The sequence below is a fragment of the Ascaphus truei genome, chromosome 2, assembly GCF_040206685.1.
Source record: "Ascaphus truei isolate aAscTru1 chromosome 2, aAscTru1.hap1, whole genome shotgun sequence".
Taxonomy (NCBI): Eukaryota; Metazoa; Chordata; class Amphibia; order Anura; family Ascaphidae; genus Ascaphus; species Ascaphus truei.
In genome coordinates, this window is record NC_134484.1 from 80620989 (window position 1) to 80644155 (window position 23167).

General features: G+C 37.7%; 1 protein-coding gene across 1 annotated transcript; it reads right to left on the bottom strand.

Moving 5' to 3' along the window:
- Positions 1 to 2130: 2130 nt before the first annotated feature.
- Positions 2131 to 22963, bottom strand: LOC142481903 (carbonic anhydrase 2-like). Its single transcript, XM_075582984.1, has 8 exons — positions 22864 to 22963; positions 21377 to 21601; positions 19448 to 19645; positions 9783 to 9901; positions 8594 to 8686; positions 8028 to 8090; positions 7555 to 7710; positions 2131 to 2810 (listed from the first exon to the last, which is right to left on the bottom strand). The coding sequence occupies exons 2-8, from the start codon at positions 21408 to 21410 to the stop codon at positions 2691 to 2693; spliced, it is 783 nt and encodes a 260-aa protein (XP_075439099.1). The 5' UTR covers positions 21411 to 21601; positions 22864 to 22963; the 3' UTR covers positions 2131 to 2690.
- Between the last annotated feature and the right edge of the window lie 204 nt (positions 22964 to 23167).

Genomic DNA, 23167 nt, shown 5'->3' on the forward strand with positions numbered 1-23167 from the left:
GTGTCATAAACTGGAAAAGGAACAGGCAGATTACACTATAAGACTAAATAAGATATAGTTCAGTTATCACATTAAAAGGCAGTGGCTGTGTGGCTGGGCAAATGCCCCATTTAAAATTAATATACTTCCCATGCTTTTATAGATTTTCCAGGCCTTTCCAATCACTGTCCCTCAAAGAGAATTGAGTCAGTCAAAAATAAATAAGTTCATACAGTATGGTTTGGAGAAAAAAAACAAAACCTGCATGGCAAAGACCAACTGTTAAAGGCGTTTTAGCTCTCCCTAATTTTATTCCACATCTGGTAGCTGCCCAGATCTCTCGACTCATTAACTAGCATACTACTATCAATCTTAAAAGATGGGTGGAAGTTGAACACGCACCATCCCCCTTTCCACCTGAAAACTTACTTCGGATATCCAAATCCACACGCCCTAGAGAAATTAATGACATCCCGTATGTTTCTTGCTCCCTCTTCTACTGGGACAGATGGGCAATTAAGGCTGACTTGACACAATCATCAACCTAGCTCCAACTTTTACTCTTTAACCTGCATTTTAACTTTAACCGCGGGATATAATGCTTAGAGCTTTATCACATGGTGGGAAGATGGAATTACAAGATTGGCACAACTATTTGAGTCAAAGTGCTAATATCATATAAAGATATACAAGCAAAATATGGTCTCTCCCAACTCTGAATTCAATCTATTTCTCCCATTAAGATACTTTTCACTCTCTTTGTACCTATCTGACGGGAAATGAGGCAAGACCACCTGTTTTGAGAAATTATGCTTTGTTTCTTCCTATACGAAAGACCACATCTCCATTGTACTGTATATACTCTCCTCCAGGAGATTTGACAATGCACTAAACTTTCATATATGTTAAATTGGAATAGAGAGCTTAGCATGAGTTTGTCACTGGAGTAATGGGAGACCACTTCTGACACCTCTAAAAAGCTCGATATGTACTGTATAAGCATAAAGGAAAATGGGTATAAAGTTCATTTTTGTTGGTACATGGTCCCAGCTAGACTCCATAAAATGCTTTCAGATTCCAGCAACAGATGTTGGAGCGGACATAGGTAGGTTGAAACAATGTCACATATTTAGTAGCTTTGTCCCAAAATGCCTAAAACATAGTCTCAATTTTTTTTTTAATTATTAAAGAATTAATTGTGTAATATCAAAAGGACCCGTTCATGGCACTGCTAAATAAACAAGCCCACGGAATGCCCAAACAGTTTAAAATATTGACTTCACATGTATTAATCGGCTACTAGATGCACTATTGCGAAGTACTGAAAGCAGGAAGAAAACTATTGCTACGATTCTACATAAACGGAGAGAATGTAACCTTATGGAGTGACTCACCAGCTTGCTAAATGCACCTTTGGACAAGTTTTGTAGTGACAACCATGGGAGAACTCACAGTATGCACTCGACTTAACGCTGCCATGATTTTAATGGGGATTTCTCACTCTCTCATTTCTAAACAAAGAAGGCTGGGTAGCCAGGTTGGTCTCTCATTTTTCTGTCAATCTCCCCCATTCCTTTGAATAGCCCATTTATAGTACAGGATACTATATTGACGCCGTACTTGCTTTTATTTACTTATTAAGGTCGTTGTGCTTAAATGATGGATGTTTGAACGTTACCATGTCCCTCCCCATTTTCCCTCTTTCTTTATGTATACCCCTCCCCTTCCCCGCATTATTTTATTCTTGAAAAACTGTTAACATTTAAAAAAAAAAGTTTATTAAAAAAAAAAAAAAGCAGAAGTGTGCTGGACACCTAATAATGTTTTGTTATAAGATCCACTCAATTGTCATTGTAATATGTTTTTATGGATTTAATAATAAAGTAATGTACTAGTGCTTTTAAACTAGTATGTGTGTGTTTCTTTAAATATAGAACCAGAACACCATCAAACTAATACCGTATTCCATAAATGCTGAAACTTGCACTTTAACTAATGTATAGAATTCAACAATATACATCTGTGCGGATGGAAAACACAACCCTCTGCTTCTTTCATCGTACATTTTAATTTGTTTAAAGCTAATTTGTGAGTGCCAGAAATGAATTGGAAAAACTGTAAAAAAAAAAAAAATGAACAGTTTCAACAACATTGTGATAGTTGAAGCTTTATTAATGTATCCAAAATACAATTTTAATTTCATACATATTTCTGTTGTTATAAACATATTTAAGACATTTTAATATATATATATTGTATCATATAAATGTAAAATATTTACACTTTAGTTAAAATCACATATATTAATCTTAAGCACTTGCATCATCTGTTAGTACATTTTCAAAACTACTAATCAGTTCACATTTTTTTGTACATATCACTGTATGTACTTAATTCCTTTATTTTTTTTTTAGAGATAACCCTACTAAAATATGTAGACTACAGGAAAAAGCTTTCTTTTTGTTGTTGTAATTTATCAGTGGAGGCAATGTTTGCAAAGCTACGGTATTAAGAGCACCCAACATTATAAATGAGCTGCCTCTGTCAATAGACATTTATTTATTCAGCACCTTATACATAGAGACAAAGGTATTAGAGATTTAGCATAGAGAAGAAATGCTGCCACTGTGCAGACAGCAAGAAATAATTGAGCATTATGGCGTTCCTTCCAAACTTGAACAGAGCAATGCTGAGATGGATAAGTGCTGATCCTAACAAAATGAAGCCTTCACTGCTCGGCCTTTTAGAGGCTGAGGTGGGCGATAGTTGTCCACCATGCAGCATGGAGTATCATCCTCGTCATTAAAGAAAAGGCCACGGAGCTTTGAAACCTGTGCAAACACACAAGCAAAAAGAAAATGAGTATTATTTTCAATATATACACCTTGTACATCACATATTAGTTTATTTGCTTCTGCAAGGGCTTGCAAAGTATTACAATGTCCAAAAAGTCACATCGGTGATAAATTGTTAACCTGATCATGTAATGTCCATTGAGTATTTCTATTAGCTTTTGTATCAGATGTCATGTATACATTTGTATACCAATATTTCAGTGGTGATGTTAGCCGGATGTTCAGTATACAGTACTTCCCAACTACTAAACAAACAGTCTATTAACAAATACCTTCTATTATCTCTCATCTCCCATCTCTCCTCAAACTTTTCTAGAATACTGCAAAGACAAGGTGGACTCTATCAGACAAGAGACCCCTTGTGCCATCCTCTGTACCTATACTCCTGAATCCCCCTTCATCTACTCGCTCACATTGATAACGCATCAGCGATCATGTGACTGCACTGATCGCTGTGACCCATAAGGCTGGTATTATACAAAGCGCTGGCACGCGTGCAGCCGCACTCGAAGCAATGATAAATACCGGTCTCCCTATGACAGTTTATCAAGTGCCGATGCGCGCATGCACGGCAGACAGCGTTGATGTGGCAGCTGTGTGAAAATACAAAGAAATGTGTATTTTCGAGTGGCTGCCGTGCCACGTGAAACTGTGAGCCAATCACAGTGCGGCCTACTGTTGTGACGTCATGGCCACACCTCCTAACCGCGCACTTCACCGTTTGGCCTATAGGCATCAAACGCGCGCAATGTGCACCGCAGTGCACGCACCTGCACTTACTTGACTTAAACTCTGTATAATTATATTGGAAACTCTGTATTCACTACAAAATTATTCTTTTCTCTTTCAAAGCTCTTTTCTCTGTATGTTTCTGACTTACTCTCTCACTATAACTAAGATCTGTTCAGCACGGTCTTCTCTTTATAATATGTGATAGTACAGCTATCTCACACTTCCAACCCTTCTTACATGCCAAACCTTACCTCTGCAACTCCCTACCTACCAACATCCAACAAGCACTTTCTCTCTCTAACTTCAAAACCGATCTGGAAACTCATCATTTCAACTAAGCGTTTAATAGTCCTTTTTGCACACTACCTTCTGAACTACAGTATACTCCTATACACGCTACCTTAGATTTCTGCTATGAAACATGTTTACAGAGATGTGTATAAGATTTAATACAATATATTCCAATGCCAGGAAATATTCTATTTGGATCAATCTCTATAGCAAGGGCAGGTTAAGCTCGCTATGTGTATTTGCTATTTTAAACATGTATATAAACCTTCAGTGTCCCAACATGCCCACACTATACATATCCATGACATTACAGTAAAAATGGACAAGCTTTACAAAAATATACCTTAAAAAAATAGTTCATATTGTGCGTCTTTTTGTTTTTTGTTTTTTAAACATAATTTTTTTTTTGCACTATGTGGAGAGATACATGTGAACAAAACCGTACACACCTGAGATACCTGGGAAATATGCTAATGTACATATGCTAAATATGTTCAAATGATTGAAATTACTCAGGGAGCTATGACTTAACTAACGTCATGGTAAATCCCTGCGTTAATTTTAAGGGACCGTTGTGGATAGGCTTAGTTAGGGGAACTGCCTGTTTTGCATATCATTCATACCAATATCAGCTACTGTATAGTTAACACAATGCCCTTTCTGGCTGAAAACAGGACTTAACGTTACGTTATGGAGCTACAGATGTAGCAAGACCTATTGATCCTGGAGTCACGAACGAACTAGCAAAAGTCTGCAGCACCAGGGACAGTGCTTGCTGCAATGTAGCTAATGGGAGGTCCATGCTTCTGAATGGAACACCCAGACAGTAGCACTGGAGACACTTACAGTAAGATGCTACATCTGTATAAAGATACAGCATAACATCACTTAACTCCCCTAATGGGGCTCTGTGGATCTGGTTGATTGAGTTAAAAAATAATTCACTTTATACAGAAATATTGACATTAAAAAAAAATTAGTCTTTCACTCTTTTTCAGAGATTTAGTATGTTTTTGCATGGATTTTGAAAGAGAGTATGTTAGTTTTGGCCCATTTAAGATCTGATGAAGCTGTGTTCTATCTTGTTCTTTCTGCATGATTACCAATAGCACAACTTTCCCAGATACGAATATGTAGTTGCAGAATGTTTGATGACGGCTATTACTGAACTTTGTTTCTGCTAAGATCAGCAAATAAATTGAAGTGTAAACATAAGAGGCTAAGTTGTAACATCATATTCACTTTAAAATGATTTCAAAGCTGTACAATTCAAATACTGTAAATGCTGGAATTCAGATATTTAAAAATCTAGGTACTTTACACTCAACTATTCTTTCAAAATAATTAGCTATTTAGACTTAAACCAATGTGACTGTTAAGTGTCAGTAAAAAAAATAATAAACCTTTATTACATTTCTTCCATATTTAATATTGCATTTATCTTATTGTAAGTATACTGTAATATCACTTACAACTGAAAGGTAAAATCTAATCCTTTATGAAAAGAACAAGCTTATTTGCTGCTGTAATCTTTAAAAAAAAAAAAAACCTCTTAATTCTATTTACAGTGATTATATCCTGCTTTTTCATTTTTATTCTTTGGCATTCCAGAGTATGCAATAGCTGCTTTCTCCTCTCTAACAACAAACATGCTAAAATGTGTATTCAAAAGTAATACTAAATGAATATCTCAACATAGACTAATAACTCTTGTTTTCAGAATGTTGATGCTCAACCCAAACTTTAATCAGATGCTTCTGTTCTCCCAGTCCTAACAAGTACTAGTGTTTAGTAGATAAGTGAGGTACAGTAAGGTAAAATGTGAAAGTCATCGGAGAAACTATAATCTAAAGTCACAAGCTGCTACATTTAAGTACTTTCACGCTTATCTCTTGCTAAAACATTTTCTCAACACATAGCATACGTTTTCTGAGAAGAAAATGTGACTAGCTTGAAGTAGATGATTAGGACAGAAGCTCATTTTACAAAACAAGATACAATGCCAGAGAGACCTGTATATACAGTAATAAGTCAATTTCAGGCCTCTCTTTCCTAAACGTATTGTAAGTCGATAATATAAACAGGTCATGGGAATAAGTGCTTCAGACATAAAAGTAACATTAAGGAAAAGGAGTCCCAGCTCCGAGGAGCTACAGTCTAATTGGTAAGTAGGGAGAACGTACAGAGACAGAAGGAGGGAATTCTGGTAAGTGCGTCTGCAGGGGGCCAAGCTTTATGTATCATGTGTCAGTATAATCCACAGTGCTATTCATATGCTTCTTTAAGCAAGTGTGTCTTAAGGTGGGTCTTAAAGGTGGATAGAGAGGGTGCTAGTCAGGTATTGAGGGGGAAGGGCATTCCAGAGGTGCGGGGCAGTAATTGAGAAAGGTTTAAGGCGGGAGAGGGCTTTAGATACAAAGGGGGTAGAAAGAAGACAGAGAGGAACGCAAGAGTCAGGATGGTGCATAACGAGAAATTAGGGCTGAGATGTAAGGAGGAGCAGAAGAGTGTAAAGCTTTAAAAGTGAGGAGGAGAGTTGAGTGTGAGATGTGGGATTTGATCGGAAGCCAGGAGAGGGAGTTCAGGATGGGAGACGCGGAGACAGATTTAGGAAAGAGTAGAGTGATTCTGGCAGCAGCATTTAAGATAGGTTGTAGGGGAGACAGGTGAGAGGCAGGAAGGCCGGACAGCAGGAGGTTACAGTAATCAAGATGGGAGAGAATGAGGGCCTGAATCAGAGTTTTAGCAGTCGAGCAACAGAGAAACTGGCGTATCTTAGTGATATTGCGGAGTAAAAAGCAACAGGTTTTAGAAACGTTCTGAATGTGAGAGGAGAATGTGAGAGATGCGTCGAGTGTGACCCCTAAGCAGCGTCGTAAATGATCGTACTTCCAACAGTAATGTGGAAGGAGGGAATAGGGCCAGGTTTGGGAGGAAGTATGAGGAGCTCTGTTTTTGCCATGTTGAGTTTAAGGCGGCGGAGGGCCATCCAGGATGATATAGCAGAGAGACATTCAGAAACTTTGGTTTGTACAGCAGGTGTTGAAAAGTAAATGTGTGTGTCGTCAGCATAGAGGTGATATTTAAACCCAAGAGATGTTATTAGGTCCCCTAGAGAGAGTGTGTACAGAGAAAAGAGAAGAGGTCCCAGGACAGAGCCCTGGGGTACCCCCACAGAGAGATCAACAGAGGAGGAGGAGGTGTTAGCAGAAGAGACACTGAAAGTACGATGGGAGAGGTAAGAGGAGATCCAGGATAGAGCTTTATTCCGAATACCAAGAGTATGGAGTTATTATGCATCTTTACATAAAGGCGAGCCAGGTAGTATTTTCTGTTTTCTGATTACTCATTATACAGTTTTATCCTCATTTATTTGAGCCCCAAAATATATATATTTTGAAGATGATTCATTATAAGTTTGATCCAACTTACAAAATATCAGAAATCGATTTAAAATAAGATTTCAGACTGCAATGTACCACCATGTTTGGTGTAGATTCAAGAAAGGGTGATGCGCATAATATAGCTGTGTGTGTAAGGAAATGTAATTCTAAGTCCATAACAAATGTACCGTAACCAGACAACACATGCTATTATTTTTTATCACTCTTCATTTCTTGCTAAAAAAAAAAAAAAAGGAATAACTATACCTAATGTAAATAAAAAGTTGATAAAATGTTGTTTATTTAAGACATACCTGTTGAGGGCTCACACTAATTGGCTCTTTCAAGACATTCCATACGACACATTGAAGGAGAGGTGGGGTGGTTAAAGAACCCTGATAAGTCCAGAAATCCAGAGATTTTGGAAGTAGGCCTGAAGGATCAAAATTAGTGAACGAAGCCTGCTTTCCCTGAAATCAATAAGACAAAATATAGAAAAACACAACATTTAACTATGGGAAAAAGACAAAAATACGTTCATGCATATTTTTTATGAAAACATCAGTAATTGGGGCTGATGTCGACTGAGCTTAAGCATTATGAAATGACAATTTTTTGTTGATAATAACATATGCATACAGTATATGCTTACAAAATGCCTTTGCAACTGTCGTTTAAAACATAAGGGCATATGACAACTTATTTCTACCATAGTCATTTTGCTATAATGTTGTCATTATCCTCCTTATAATGCAATAAGAAACATGCACACAAATTTTTTTTTTACCTTGGTTGGAATTAAATCGAGTGCATCAATCACTTTCTGCAATTCTGGCTTGGCATCTCCTACCTGTAATATATATTGGACAAGAGAATGAACTCTTGACTGTACATTCTATTAACCCTGAACAGATACCAAAATAGTAGTTGATTTATGTTGCAATACTGATCAGTGGGGTCTATGCTACAGTATAAATATTCTAAAATATGTTATAAATATTAAACCTTTAAACAATGTGCCACACAGTTGTCAATTGAACAGACAATGTTCAGAGTCACCTCCCATTGAAAAGATTTGTCAGCAAGAGCTTCACAATTGAAAACGTTACCGTTTTTCCAGCACGGGAGGGGCTCATATATAATCAAAGAAATGGGGAAAACCCCTCTCAGCTTTCTCAGAAAATGCTCAAATCTAAGCAGTACTCTTAGATGCAGCATTAAATATGTGTGTGTATATTATATGTACATACACACACACACCTTTTTTTGTACTCACGCTTATTTTGTTGTACACAGATGTGTTTATATATAGCAGTCAAAAAAATGGTTTATTTGTGCAATTCATTTGCTTACCTTCAGAAAAACACCAACAACAGCTAGCCCATCACAGTGTCTCACAGCTTCACCAAAGCTGGCATACTTTGTATTCCAGTGAACCAAGTGAAGCTGTGGAAAAACAAATATATTCATAAAAGTTAACATGTCAGGATTTTACAGTGACATTGAAATAGAACCTGCAGCACTCCGGTGCACCTGACATAGGCTAACCCCGAAACCTTGTGCTTTTTCTCTTTTCTGTACGCATACCTCTGTATAATAAATATTTTCTGCAATTTTGAAGTTTTCAGCTGTCTCTACAATTTCGTTTTTGAGTGCTGCGGGTTCTATTTCAATTTGATTATACATGAAGAGGCTTTCGGATCACCACTCCACTTGTGCTACAGTAGCACCTAATTACAGTAGACTCCACGCTTCTCTTTTCAGGAGGTGAGTGACCAACAGTCCTTTGTTTATAGGATTTGACAGTGACCAAACAGAGCTTAAATCAAAAAGCTATGAAGATCTCTGGGCCATAGGCAATTAGCCCCAGCGGTTACTGTAACACAGGCTGGAACTAGAGCATGATCTTTCCAATTAACGGTCTGGTATTGGGGGAGATGCAGGTTTTGGGTGAAGTGCTCACAATGTGTAGCCTCATGCAACTCATTCTACTAATGTTCAATGTGCCTTATTTATAGTCATATGATATGTGTAACTTTTTGACATTTTACATGATCAGACTTAGGAGGATATTCTCATAGCTATGACAAGTGCATATCTGAGAGGAAAGAGACCTTTTCACTACACAACATGCAGGTTCTCATATTGTGTAAGCCCTTCCTGAATGTTCAAACAATGCACAAAAAAAAGGCTTTTTTAGAAGTGGTTTAAATCAGACTGTGCATATCCAGGCAGTTAACCAAAATGACTCAAACGCGCAACTTTTGCAAATTGCTGAAATTCTCGTGCGATTTGACAAGGACAGACTCACAGCTGCTAGAATATCCCTCTTTGTGTTCTATACTAATACTTCCAAGCTTCAGAAGTTCCCCTGATATTTATACATTTTAGTGCATTTACCTTTACCACCTTCCATGTTTAGTGCCTTGCACCCTTGCTTTTAGTGTTCCTTAGTAGGCTGGCAAAATATATTAGCAACATTATGTAAACGTATCATTATATATACTATTATGAACTCTAAACCAGATGATAAACCCCTCACCTCTGCTGCATAATTTACGCCATCAACAGTGTGTTCAGAGCCGTGGTCATCACTGGATCCCCAGTGAAAGTGGAATTGCTTCAACCTGTAGGTTCCAGTGAGTTCTCCGCCTCTAAGAACTGTAATCCACATAACAAACAACAGATTAGTGTATACTAATTAATGGTAGAGCAAATTTAGATCCCCATGTTCTTTTAATAAACACTTAAGAAACCATTGACCCATTAAGTGTCTCTCCCTTCCCTCTCAGCAGAGGGTTAGCATGTCATTCTTAATTAGTCAAATGTATTGTGACATCTGGCTCAATCCAATCTCCTTAAATACATCATTAGAGCTTTTTGAGGAAGTCTTGCACAGTCATGCACACACAGTCAGCCCCTGGACAGATAAGTATATTATCTGGAAACAAATATGGTAATGGGCCTTTTTAGGATTTGATTGCAATATATTTAGAAACGCCTTGTTATTAATGTGTGAGCATACTGTACATGGTAAATTTGTGTATTATGACAATATTTTTACTTGTGATGAATAGGAAATAGATGTGTGGCACATTCGGGAAAACACATATTTAACCATGTCTATGCTGTAGAGCCTGCAACCCATTGAAAGCAAAGTGGCGTTGCCCCTCTTGCAATTCAATGTCCTAGTAGCTATAATGGATCTGGAGAAGTGTGGAGCTTTAGAAGGTTTCAGTAGATCAACAAAAGCGCTCTATATTGATTAAATTAAAGTCAACATAGCTGTTAACAGGAAAAGGGTCTGGGCGCTTTCCAAAGCTCTGTACATTCCATAAATGAAGAATTCTCATGTTGGTTCTTTTTAAAGTACAACTATCTTCAACAAATCTAGCAGAAAATACAATTCTTCAAGGGAAGCACCATGTATAATTGGGTAGGAATGTGAACTTTAATTGCCAAGTGATGTTATTACTGCGGATTAAGCTTTCAGGACTACACGTGTCCCGTCTTTATTTCGGCTACTTAGAAGCCGTTAGACTTGACTCGTCAATTTTTATATTTGATACCAGCCTTTACAAACAATGAGAGGAACTATATTCTGAAATACTTTGCAGAAAAGGAAGCTTATGGTGGAAAAAAATCCAAATGTCCAAGATTCCATGCCAGGATGAATAATGAATAGTTAGATGCACTAAGAAACAAATTCTAACTTGCACAGCCCCTCCCCTGCTGGTCCAATATATTAATTTATCAGTGCAGAACAGGAGAGTGCAATATACTTATCACATGAACTCTGTGGTTTATTTTAAAAGTCTGACAAGTGCTGTAGCCATATGCATGATAGTATTTAATTAATAGTTCACATTTCTAGTAGCCAATCCTGATACATTCTTTGTAGTTGTGATGCTTTTAATTGGTCAATATAAGAGATCTTCATAGATGCACAGTAATAGTAATGTACAGAGATTGTTTTTTCTAAAAAGGTTTCTTTTCCCGGTGTACTGTAGCTGCACAGAAGAAGCAAAGTATGTTTTGAATGAAAATATTGTGCTACTGGGCCATAGTTGTAAGTAGTGACAAGTTGTACGGCATTTTTGCTTGAATAGGCTACAAGTCTCTCTACAGAGTTTCATTTAAACGTATTGTACTTTTCATGTGAGGACTTCTAACTTTGCTGCAATGTTGAAATGTAAAAATATTTAGCACGCTTTAGAGTCTACGTCTGTACCAAATAAAAGTTTCTGGTATAGATAAAGCCCAAGTCGGAGTTTGATCTTTTGAGCCGCTTGGTGGATCAATGAAAAGTGTAATGAATTTCCTATGCAAGTGTCTTATTATAATTGTTGTAGGTGGAAGAAAATTAACTTAGACAATACTGCTCTAGCCATCTGCAAGGATTTAAGTAAGAAAATGTTGTCTTTCTCTTCCTTTTGCTTGCACAAGATTAATAGTAGATTGTGAGCTCTTCGGTGCAGTGACTCCTTTTCCTAAATGTTACTTTTATGTCTGAAGCACTTATTCCCATGATCTGTTTATTGTATTATTTGTTATTTATATGATTGTCGTGTGTATTACTACTGTGAAGTGCTATGTACATTAATGGCGCTATATAAATAAAGACATACATACACATATATTATATATCTTAAATCACCTTTCAAATCAATTAAAATAGACAACATAATGGGTTTCAGAGAATAAGAATTCAAGATTAAAAGGGAATTGAACAATGGAAGCAAATGATAAGCTACAATGAAGCATTTATCATTTTAAAACTCAGTTGAAAAGCATAAAACTATACTAACATGCATTTTGTAATGGATATACATTACTGTGAAGTAATACAGTACATACTTCATACATGTGACTAGAGTTATAATGACAGATGAAGCAATACTTGACCTATTGTTTCTATCAATATGTGGGTTGTGGTACCAGGTAACACCTTATTGTTTGAATTAGCTGCTGCGGTAATTGCAGTCAAGTACAAGTTGGCACTTATTGTTCCTCATAATGCAAACCATTACAGATTATAAACTCTATCACTGATAAAGAACAGCAACTATGCTTTTCCCTGGCATGTCATTGTGCAGGCAATTTAACGGTTTCAAAGCACGTACTGTAAGAAGGCAAAAGTTTTTTGAGTGATCTTTTGTACTGCGAAACTTTGAGACAAATACATAATGTATTATACAAAATGCATAATTTTAATTTGTAAAATATTCTACATTCACTTGTACTTTTAGAGTATCTATAAATGTTTGGAGAAAATACTGTATGTAGTGTGTGTGTGTATAATATATATATCAAAAACGAATAGACGGTACCATTCGGTGGCTAACAAAATGCTTTTATTTGTGCGAGCGTTCGAGATACACTGATCTCTTCTTCCGGCGATGTTACAATGAATGAAGCCAAAAAAGGGTTTTTACTTTAAAACAGTGCAGTGATCTATGATTGAAGCATATCCCTCCTCCTTAGGTTTTACAGGGCACTAGCCAATATTTAATTGTTTTTGACAGGGTTTGCAAGCCCCATGTTTTTCAGTTTTTGTAGCAATATTATTTGTACGATTGGGAGGGGTACATGAGAGTATTTTCAAACTCTGGTGATTTAGAAAATATTAGAAAGTGGGAAATTGAGCTTTAGAGAAAAAAAAAATCTCCTATCTCTACTGCTAAGTCAGTGTCAACATAATGAGAATTAAAAATAGTACAATAAGTTTATGAAGGGATTCTATTCTGCTGCAAGGTAATACAGGTATTAACTTGCATGTATTTCAGTAACCCATTCTCTTGTTTTTACCATTGATGTGGAGGGGTTCAAGAGGTTATGACAAAGTAATACATTGTTAGAAAGCTGTACTTTATCCCTTGCTTGCCTCATTGTGTGCAAAACGGAGAGTGTAGCATACCTATCACAATGAACTCTGACACAGAGCTCAATGCATGATACTATTTCATTAATAGTTTACATTTCTAGTAAATACTACACAAGGAAAATACACTCTTTATGCACCCTCCAGTGCTACAGAAGGAATGGGGAAGACATAATACTCCAGAATCATAAGAGCACGATCCACTGCACTGTGTCCGAATTATTTATTTATTTATAAAATATTTTACCAGGATGTAATACATTGAGAGTTACCTCTCGTTTTCAAGTATGTCCTGGGGCAAAATTGGCAAAATCTGCCGTTAATTTTAATGACATATACCCCTGATTCATGTGTGATAAAGTGTATCACGCTTTGATGACTCTGGAGCAATATTCTCTGTGATGGCTATGATGGACTATACCTTTAATCATTGTTATGCAAAGAAAACATTCTGTTAAAAATTATGTTAAACTTATCAGATATAGGTCTATACTCAGTATTTTGTGAGTGCAATTTTCCCATGCAAAAAAAAAAAAAAAAACTTAGCTTCATTCAAATGAATAACTAACATTTTTTTTAAGCATTGGGAAGACCATTACAGGTTACATAGTGTGGACAGACCTCAACACCCCCTAACATCACCAACAGAGATAGAGGAGCAGAGACACTTATCCAGCCCCAACAGTCAGTGCACCCAGGAGAAAGAAACACGGAAACGGCAAGCTGCTGGGACCCTAGTGAAGGAATTGGCAGAGCTCCAAAACATAATGAAGGATGTGTGGAAGCAAGCTCAGGGTGAGCACTGTGAAGAGATGAAGGCCCTGAAAGGAGAATTGCAGGATGCACACAAACAGGGGTCTCTCACTGAGGAGTGGAACTTGCAGCAAAGCCTATAAGTGGAAGAGCTAAAGCTGGCAGCTGAACACACATCCCAGCAACTCCCAGCGCTGCCCGCACAGATTGCTGAGCTCAAGATACAGCTCGCCAAAAAGGAAGAGAGAGAGGAGGTGTCCGTCCGTCAAGTCGCCGGCCTGACACTACGCTATGAGGTCAAAATGGCCGATGCCTGTGAATTGCTGGACCGCACAGCCCGTGGGAAGGCCAGAAACAAGAAAAGGAAACAGATTTAAACCTTGCTCTGAGTCAACTCGGAGATGTGGAATCGTGACTCAATTCCAAAGAAGCTGAACTGGCAACTGCATTGAGTGAGAAAAGAAATGCGGAAGAAGGACAGCTTCAAGAGCTGAAAACTCAAATAGCTGGTCTTAAATGTTCATTAAGTGATACCACGAAATGGCAGGAGACAGGAACAGTAGAAACAGATTCTGAACATCAGACAGAATTCAAAAGCAAGCTGGCAGAGGCTTTGCAAGACCGAGCATGGGTTACAAGGAACCTACATTTAGTGCTAAACTGAAGTCTGAAAAGATGAAGTTGGAGAAAGAGATTCCAAAACTAAAAGAGATATATGTTGGTCACAAGGAGACACCACGGAGAGTGAGCTCAGTGTCCCCACTGACTCGTGTGGAGAGCCTGGTGCGCCCATTCCTGGTGCTCGTGGTCCTATGGTCCATGCCCCTGCATTTAAATTGGACGCACCCATCTGGAGGTTCCTTGCAGCGCCTGATGTGTCGGTTCCTACCCGCTCCAGGAGTCTCCCCGTGACACCCTCATTACCTCTCGGTTATAAACTCACGCGCAGGGCCCTCATAACCGCTTTGTATCAGGGTTGTGCATGTTTGTCCTTCTTTGTATTTGTATGTAACTATGTTTATGTAGTTACCAAATCTCTGTATCCCCATTGTACAGCGCTGCAGAATATGTTGGAGCTTTACAGTACAAATAAGCGATAACAATAATAATTTCACGGCAAATTTAAGAGGGGGCATTAGACTTAAAGTAGGCTGCAAAACTTATTTAACCAGTGTATTACAAATGATCAGATATTTAATGCTAAGCGTTCAGGGAGTTTCCAGGAGTCTATCATAAACACATTTTTGTCCCAGGCTATTTCTTTATATTGCAGTTATTGGCTTTACATTAATTAAAACTACGTGTTGGCTAATACTCATGCTAGGTCTCCACATAGCAGGTGTCCAACTGGAGGACAGAAATGAACATCATGCTCTCACTGACTCCTGAGCCTATGACAAGGAAGTGTTAATTGTTTGTATAACATTAGTAGCTATTTCCTATTAGAAACAATGTTTCTTTGTGGGTGTTTTTTTTTTTAGACAGAAAAAAAAGTTAACCACATACAGTAATTAGCACTTCATTGCTAGTAATCACAGACAGTTGGGGGAAAAAAACACCCCTCATTTCATCTTGAAAGTCCAACTGCTAATAATTTGAGTTTTCTGTTCTCCCGGTGAAAAATAGGAATTAGGATCCTCTGAGTGTCAAAAGTAATCTAAATCATTCTGCAGAGCAAATGACAAACAGCATTAAATGAGTTAAATGGAATCGATGGAAAACTCTGCTAATTAGCTTACTGGTTCATCCTGCTAATTCCATTCCATTTTTAAGTGGCAGGAAATTTTACTCGTTACTTTGAAGACAGCTTTATGTACAAGCCATTAGCTCATTCAATAAGGGTACAAAGTGAAACAATCATTTGATTGAACAAATGCAATATGATCATTTTAAAGTTTAAGTTAAATTCAGATTAAACCATATCTTGCAAGAAACATAAAGAGTCGTGCTGTTTAACACTTGGCAACATTAACCAAAAACCTTTTACCTTTCTTTGAGTATTAAATATCAATATTTGCTAGGCTACAAGCAACCCGCCTTCAAATATAACAAATGATAAAATACACACACTTACAATAAAAGATAATTCAACACCCTTGCTGCACAAATTTTACCAACAGGTTTTGAATATTGGCTCTACCCGTTAAAGAAGCAATGAGTCTTCGAGCAGAAAATAAGTGTTTTTAAAAGCAACGTTTTCCAGCTGCTAAAGTGATACATCAATAGCCAAAGCAGTACCAGGGCTATCCCAAAAGATTTACCCCAATACTACAGAAACGGGTTTCCCTAGTTGGTGGTCACTTTTGTATTTGCCTAATGGTGTACTTTTAAGACAAGCTTTTCATTGCAATGCTCTAGAACTACAATTTACTTAATTGCTTTCTCTAGATTTATATTCTTTCAGAAACCTAATGCGCGAATGCTGTTCAATTTCTCAGTCAGCATACTTTAAGAATCAGACCAACGTTGTTGCCGTATAAACGAGAAGGTAGTTTATTAGGATGAAGTAAATGCTAAAACAAATCTAAGAAAAATGTAAAAAATAACTTGCATTTGCTAGATAACAGACACGGTTTAGCATTGCCATCTATTCTGTACCCAAGAAAGATGGTTTCATGCAAATAGAGCTCTCACTAGCAGGAGACAATGGAGTAAACAGACACGCATAATGAGAAAGAGACACACATAGAATGCATGATGAGGAGGAAAACAAAGACATTGTCAAATACAAGAGGAGAATGAAGAGAAGGGAGGCATTTAGGACAGATACTGTCACAAATAAAGCTACACAAAATGTTTCAGTTTGCCTTGCAGCTACATATGAAGTACATTTGGATCATACTGACAGATTTACATTATTAATGTGATGTACTTCATATAAAAAGTTCTGCAACTCCCTTATGACTGACTCAATGGTGCCTCCTAAATAACCCTATATTTATCAAAGTCTACAGTCTGCAAAAACGGATGCAATAAACAAAAAAATCTATTAAAGAACAGAATCCCATAAAATAAATAGGGTGTTTGCGCCTTAAGTTCGCTGCTGCTTTTGAACCTTATTCAGTATTCTGGAAAGCTATTTCCCAGTGCCGGAGGAAAGTTCAATACTTCTCCAGTACGAGAATATTAAACAAGGGCAAGAATGTATTGGGACAGGTCTGTAGCTTCACATGTGACCCAGAAATGCAGAGTCATAGAGGATATTTATCAAGTTCTTGCAGCTAGGGCGGTTTTCTTCTAGTGAACCTGTATTTCCACTAACTGTACAGCTGGGAGGCATTTGTTAAACAGTCCCAGGCATGCATGCATGCATACATGCATGCATGCATACATGTATGTATGCATGTATGCATGTATAATGAAGCATCAGCCATTGTCCTAAAATGCATTCTTATTTTAAGGAACTGGAGTTGTCTTTAAGTGTACACCTGTGTAATGTCAATGGGGACATCTATGGAAAACTAACAGGGTTCCCCCATAAATGTATCAAATCCTACAACAAATCTACATTTCTGCAGAACCAATAAGGACTTTCTGCTTCAGTACTCATACAATAGTGATTAATACAATAATTGTTGAAGACGGTTAAGAAGAAAGATCTTCCACAATTACATTTACAATTTCAGAGCAAACTCTAAGTGTAGCCACAGCAAAAGTGATTCCTAAGCCTTAATGACAGGTCTAAAAATACACTGTGCTCACTATTACATTAAACCCCTTTCTACATCACAGAGCTTCTCACTTCTCAATCAGATCAGTCTTAAAGCCCTTCACTGCAAGAGGGGAACCAGAAGGTTAGGTGAACCCACATGTACTTTTATGAAGAAGTCATTTTCTATTTTGGTATTACTTTTTTAAGCAAAATAAAAAAAAACAGAAACTGGAATAGCAACTGTTCCTATTCAGCCCAGTATATACTGTATACACATCTGATTACCCTTAGGTTCATTTAATACAGAATTTTATACACATTTACACACACACATATATTTATTTATTTCCAATTGTGTGCCTGGGCGTAATATATTTTATAGAACCCTTGTGTCGTTACCAGAACTCAGGGAGGTTGAAGAAGTTCAATGCAATAAGCATTACTTCACTGTTCACCAAGGTGTCAGGTAATTATCATGTACACTGGACATCATGCTGCGTCTTACACAGAGCTCACTGGTGCAGGTTCAGTCAATATAGCAACACCCGCATTCTACCAAGAAATGATCCGGGCTCTCAATTCCTATACAGTATTTAAAGAGCACAGCATAATCCGCTGTACAAGACTCAAATATCAGTGCAACTTTTCTCTTGAAACTGAATCTCACCGCACAGTTTTGTAGCATTCAGTAACATAGAGTGAAAAACACCTTCAACCCATATTTAGGAACTAGACTCCTAATTATTAATTACATGTGCTTTAAGGAGATTATTGCACACTGCTGTTCCACTTCTGTGCAGAGTATTGCTCTTCATTGAATTACAACCCCTTGAAAGTAAAAGGACCACTGACGTTTTACTTATGGAACACCAGTCAAACATTATTTAAGTGTCATTTCTGTTTATTTCCTAATTTTGAACTACTTCCAGAGACTATCATTTTAATTTCCAGCTGCGATTTTAACAGAATGTAGAAATAAACACAAAATTGATACAAAAGAGAATATTAAAGATGAATTAGTAATGGTACACAAATATATCACTAAATACCTAAAAGTAAGATAAATGAAACCAATTCACACTATTTGCATGTTTTGGGCCTTTTAGCTGCACGGACATTGATTATAGTGTCAGTGACTGCACGTCTTAAAGAAGATCAAATATAATTTATTTATTTTAGAGATATTCATCAAGCAGCATTAATTACTGTGAAAGAATACATTGATTTAAACATGTTGAAGTATCCTTTGTTTAGAGACTAAAATGCTGCCTCTACACGGCTATTTTCTGCCTCTTCTGAGATAAAAATAAAAACATGAATTGAAGTGAAACAAAAAGTGACATTTCTGTTAAATCAATCAGTTATCACACTTTCATTATACCGGTCAACCCTACTATGATCCGTGTGTACTATGCTCAGGTGTAAATGCGTGTGAGGGTACAATGTGCTTCTAGAGAACACAAACGGACCAGCTACCATAGTCACCAGGTAACAACATTCAAAGAGTTTCAAAACATGAAACAAACTTTATGTTTAGCATATTCTTTTCACGCTTCCTTTACGGTCTGTCACATTCGATTATTTTTCTCGGTAACAACTACGAATCTACATTTTAAAGTGGATCTATTTTCATGCACACAGGTCTTCCTCAACCTACTGTACCATAAATAACAGCAAAAGAGACAATAAGGTCATTCATTTCACCGCTTTGTTTGGATATCAGTGATGTGGATTGTAGATCTTATTACAGGAGCAGTCTGCACATTTATATGCACTGTGTACACAGCAAAACTGCATCAGGCAACAGCAACCTTGAATTCCTTCTACCTGTCAGTGCTAACTGCAGCTTTTGCATGACTTCACTTCACACTCCAACTCAAATCCAGAAAGCTCAGTTTTATCTTCTATGGAAAAAACTCACCTGATTTGTCTTCAGCATCATCAAACTCTACATTGAAGGCATGTCCATTATTGATGATGGTTTTTGCTGTTGATGGGTCATAGCTAATGCTTAAAGGTTTAAGAGATGAGTCATACTTGACCTCATTTCCTTTTATATCAATAGGGGACTGTTGGTCTCCTTTAGCAATCGGAAAGCTATTATGCCAATGACTTGGTCCTAATGAGAAACAGAAAAATTAGTATATTTTATGGTGTTTTTTTGTTTGTTTTTTTTTAACAGTGTTTCTCTGTTCTTTGCTTCATATACACAAGCACGCAATGTAATCAATGTAAAATTAATTTATACAAATGGTTAGTAACAATCCTACCTCCATGCACATTTTCTTATAGATTGATGTATTTGTATGTGGTACTTCTCTCTTTACACAGCCAGTAGTTTTTATTTGCTGGTATTACATGCTACCAGAAATGACTGCAAGGTTGCTCAAGGTCAAAACAAGATAACAATGCTAACATGTTGCAAAACCTTTTCAAAGTTTAATAAGTACCTCTTTCAAAGTTAATATTGAATCAACATGAGCAGTGTGCAATATTTAAAATACTATTAACTTATTCCGAGAGCATGCTTGCATTTACAGTACTTATAAAGATCAAGATGTCCCATTCTGGTATGCATAGTTTCCAGGAACATATTTCTTCGCATGCATTACTTATTAAATTAGAACTGAATAATTCAGTGTTAAACTGCAAGTACAGTAGGTAGATTAAAGAAATAGTATAATATAAAGAAGTACTTGCACCAGTAGACATACAGTACGCTTTAGGATCAATCTTATCAGCTCAAATTCATAAAGAGTATAAGAAGTAGCTAGGAAACCTATCAACATTTTAAACCCTTTTTTAACTGTACACTCACAGCTCTTGTAAGCTCAGAACCCAAATTCACCACATCATACATATGTGTCAAAATGAGTGCTACTGAGATTGTGGCCCCCTGTATAGAACAAAAGACATAAAAAAAACAGTGCGACATCCAAAATGACATATAATATAGCTAAATACTTATCTGTTTATCTTCTCATAAGCAAGGGTCATTTAGTTCAATTCGTTGGCCAAAGTATTTTAAGCCCATATGTAGTGCCTAACACTGCTGCGCCTGCAAAAAGCTCTCATAGCCTCTCTAATGGAGAGAGAGTTGTCTTTAATAAACTACTCATTCTCAGGTGCTTAGCAAGAACTGCAATTAAAAAGGTGGGATGGGTGAGCTGTAATAGTAAGACTGGCATTGCCATGTTTGGCAATGAAAATTCCTTATTATTAAAAAAAAAAAAAAAAAGTTGTGTAAAGCTGGAACAAATTTCCTACTGGAGCATAATTCATGGAAATATTTTAGAGAAGTGTTCTAATTGTGTCAAAAATAGAACGGTGAGCTTTTAAATGTTTCCTTGTGTCATTATCTGACCAGTATAGAATCAACCATTGGCTTTGTTAGCTATTATTTATGGTGAAACAGATGGTTATACTTTCAGTTAAATGTGTGGCTCTCAATTTTGAAACAATTCCAGTTGCAATTAGTTTAATTTAAATTCCCAGTCTGCAAATAAAACTCTCCATGTTAATGAACAGGCAATGTACTGCAGTGAATAAAACTGGCTACTGTATTTGTGGTTTCAGAACTGCCTTGCAAACTGATATTAAGGATACATACTGTATACTGTAGTTAGTTCAGAATCCATACCTAGATATTTCTTGAAGTGTGCAATACTGTATATAGATCCATATACTAAAGACTCCTACATACTAATATCGAGAGTCACTAGTAACTGTTCTTGGTTAATAGTTCTGTAGATAAAAAATATATTTTATTACTTGTCTCCACAAAACATAGTCCAATAAATCAGCTACCCAGCTTAGCCTAATTGAGAAAGCACATGTGCCCATCACTCACCGTTGTCAGTGCCATAACCCCAAATATGTGCCATCCTCTTTGGATGTCTCTTCTGCTGTCAGTCCTCTGCCTTGTGTCACCTCCTTGTGCGGGACGTGTCCCTTCTCTGGGTGCCTACTGTATGTCTTAGTATCAACCACAGGACTTCTGATGGGGTTATATAGGCTCCCAACCGCTCCATCTCCTTCGGACCACAGCAGGTGGGTTTGGCTCTCAAAGACCAGCCTGTTCAGGGGCGGAGAAAAGAATTAACCCATTCACCATCAGAGGAGTGAGATGATGGGGTTAACCTCCTTTAACAGTGCCTGCTCCAATGCTCCTCCCATGCCTCCTCAATGCCTTTGTATATAGAGTATACACACATTTTCAATAACACACACCAAATACATAGAGCACTGCACTGCAATCTCTTAGCACCCATAACAAGACAAGCTATCTCCAGCATAGACTGGTGCGCTACAAGTCTGTCTTGGGACAGATCCGCCTTTGGGCCAACCCAAGGCAGACTTAATCATGCGAAGGCATCATCATCAGAAAGGAAATCTCATACAGGAGCACAACATCAAAGGGCAGATTTATCTTACAGAATAAGCATCGATTATCTACTTAAGCAGAAACAGTAGGTAGGACGGAGCTGATTCAGATCATGGATCTTCATCCTGAAGCATCCCAGCCTTTTCATCAGCTCACACTCATAAAGCCACTTAAGGCCACTGCCACCTTACACAAACACAGCAGTCCCCAAGCTATCCCATACAAATGACCCATTTTTTCGAAGCCTATCTATTTTTAAACATCTGCCCTGCATGTGACAGGAGTGTTCATGATTCAATTCTGTCCCTAAATCCCACGAAGACACAGTGACTTCTTCAAGGTCACCCGAAGGATTACCCGAGTGCCGCGCTTATTAATGAATCTCCAGGTTCGTGGGGCTCGGAATTGGCTTTTATCTGTCACTGTGTCCCTCTTCCACTACTGACAGCAAGAGCCCGTCCTGTTAATGCTGCAGTGAGCTCAGTAAATGAGAGGATCAGATACAAACACGGGGCTTTCCCAGGCGGTTTCTGACCAACTGGACACTCAGTGGTGCGATGTCCCACTTGAAAGGGCAGCAGCATCTTTCAGAGACCCAAGGCATCATATTGGAGGGTATAGTCTCCTGCAGGGCGGAATGTGACCCGGTTACACTATTCGGGAATACTACACCAATCAGTACAACATCCCAGCGCTGCATTAACACTGCAATGGCATCTTAAACAGATCATGTGTCTCATCATCACATCCCCCTCCCTTAAACCTGTGCCCCTCCCCCCAGTCCCGGGGGTCCACATCACCGAGGGAATAGGAGCGGAATCGGATCATAATGGAGCTTACAAATCTCGCAGCCTCTCACTTGCCAACAGCATGCAGCCACTACATGTAATATAGAGTTCCTAATCAATAAAGCAACTGCACCCCCCACATGGCCCTGTTCTCCAGGGACTTACCTTGCCTTCCCCTGCACCAAAGGCTCCGAAATAATACTTAATCTCATCCATTGTAATAAATCATACATTGACCTTGGCTTCCTGAGACATGTCGCTGCGTTCCGGTTTCTGTGATCTGTTTTTTTTTTCTTTTTTAATTAGTATAGGATTTGGACAGTATTCTAGTTTCCTGCTGCCCTCTGCTGGTGAAATAGGGGAAGTATCATTTGCACTCAAAGCAATAACATACAGTATACAGTAGCTGTTTTTGTCAAGCTACTGTAACAACCAACTGTTTGTTTGGCTCTGCAGCTACCTCTGCTGT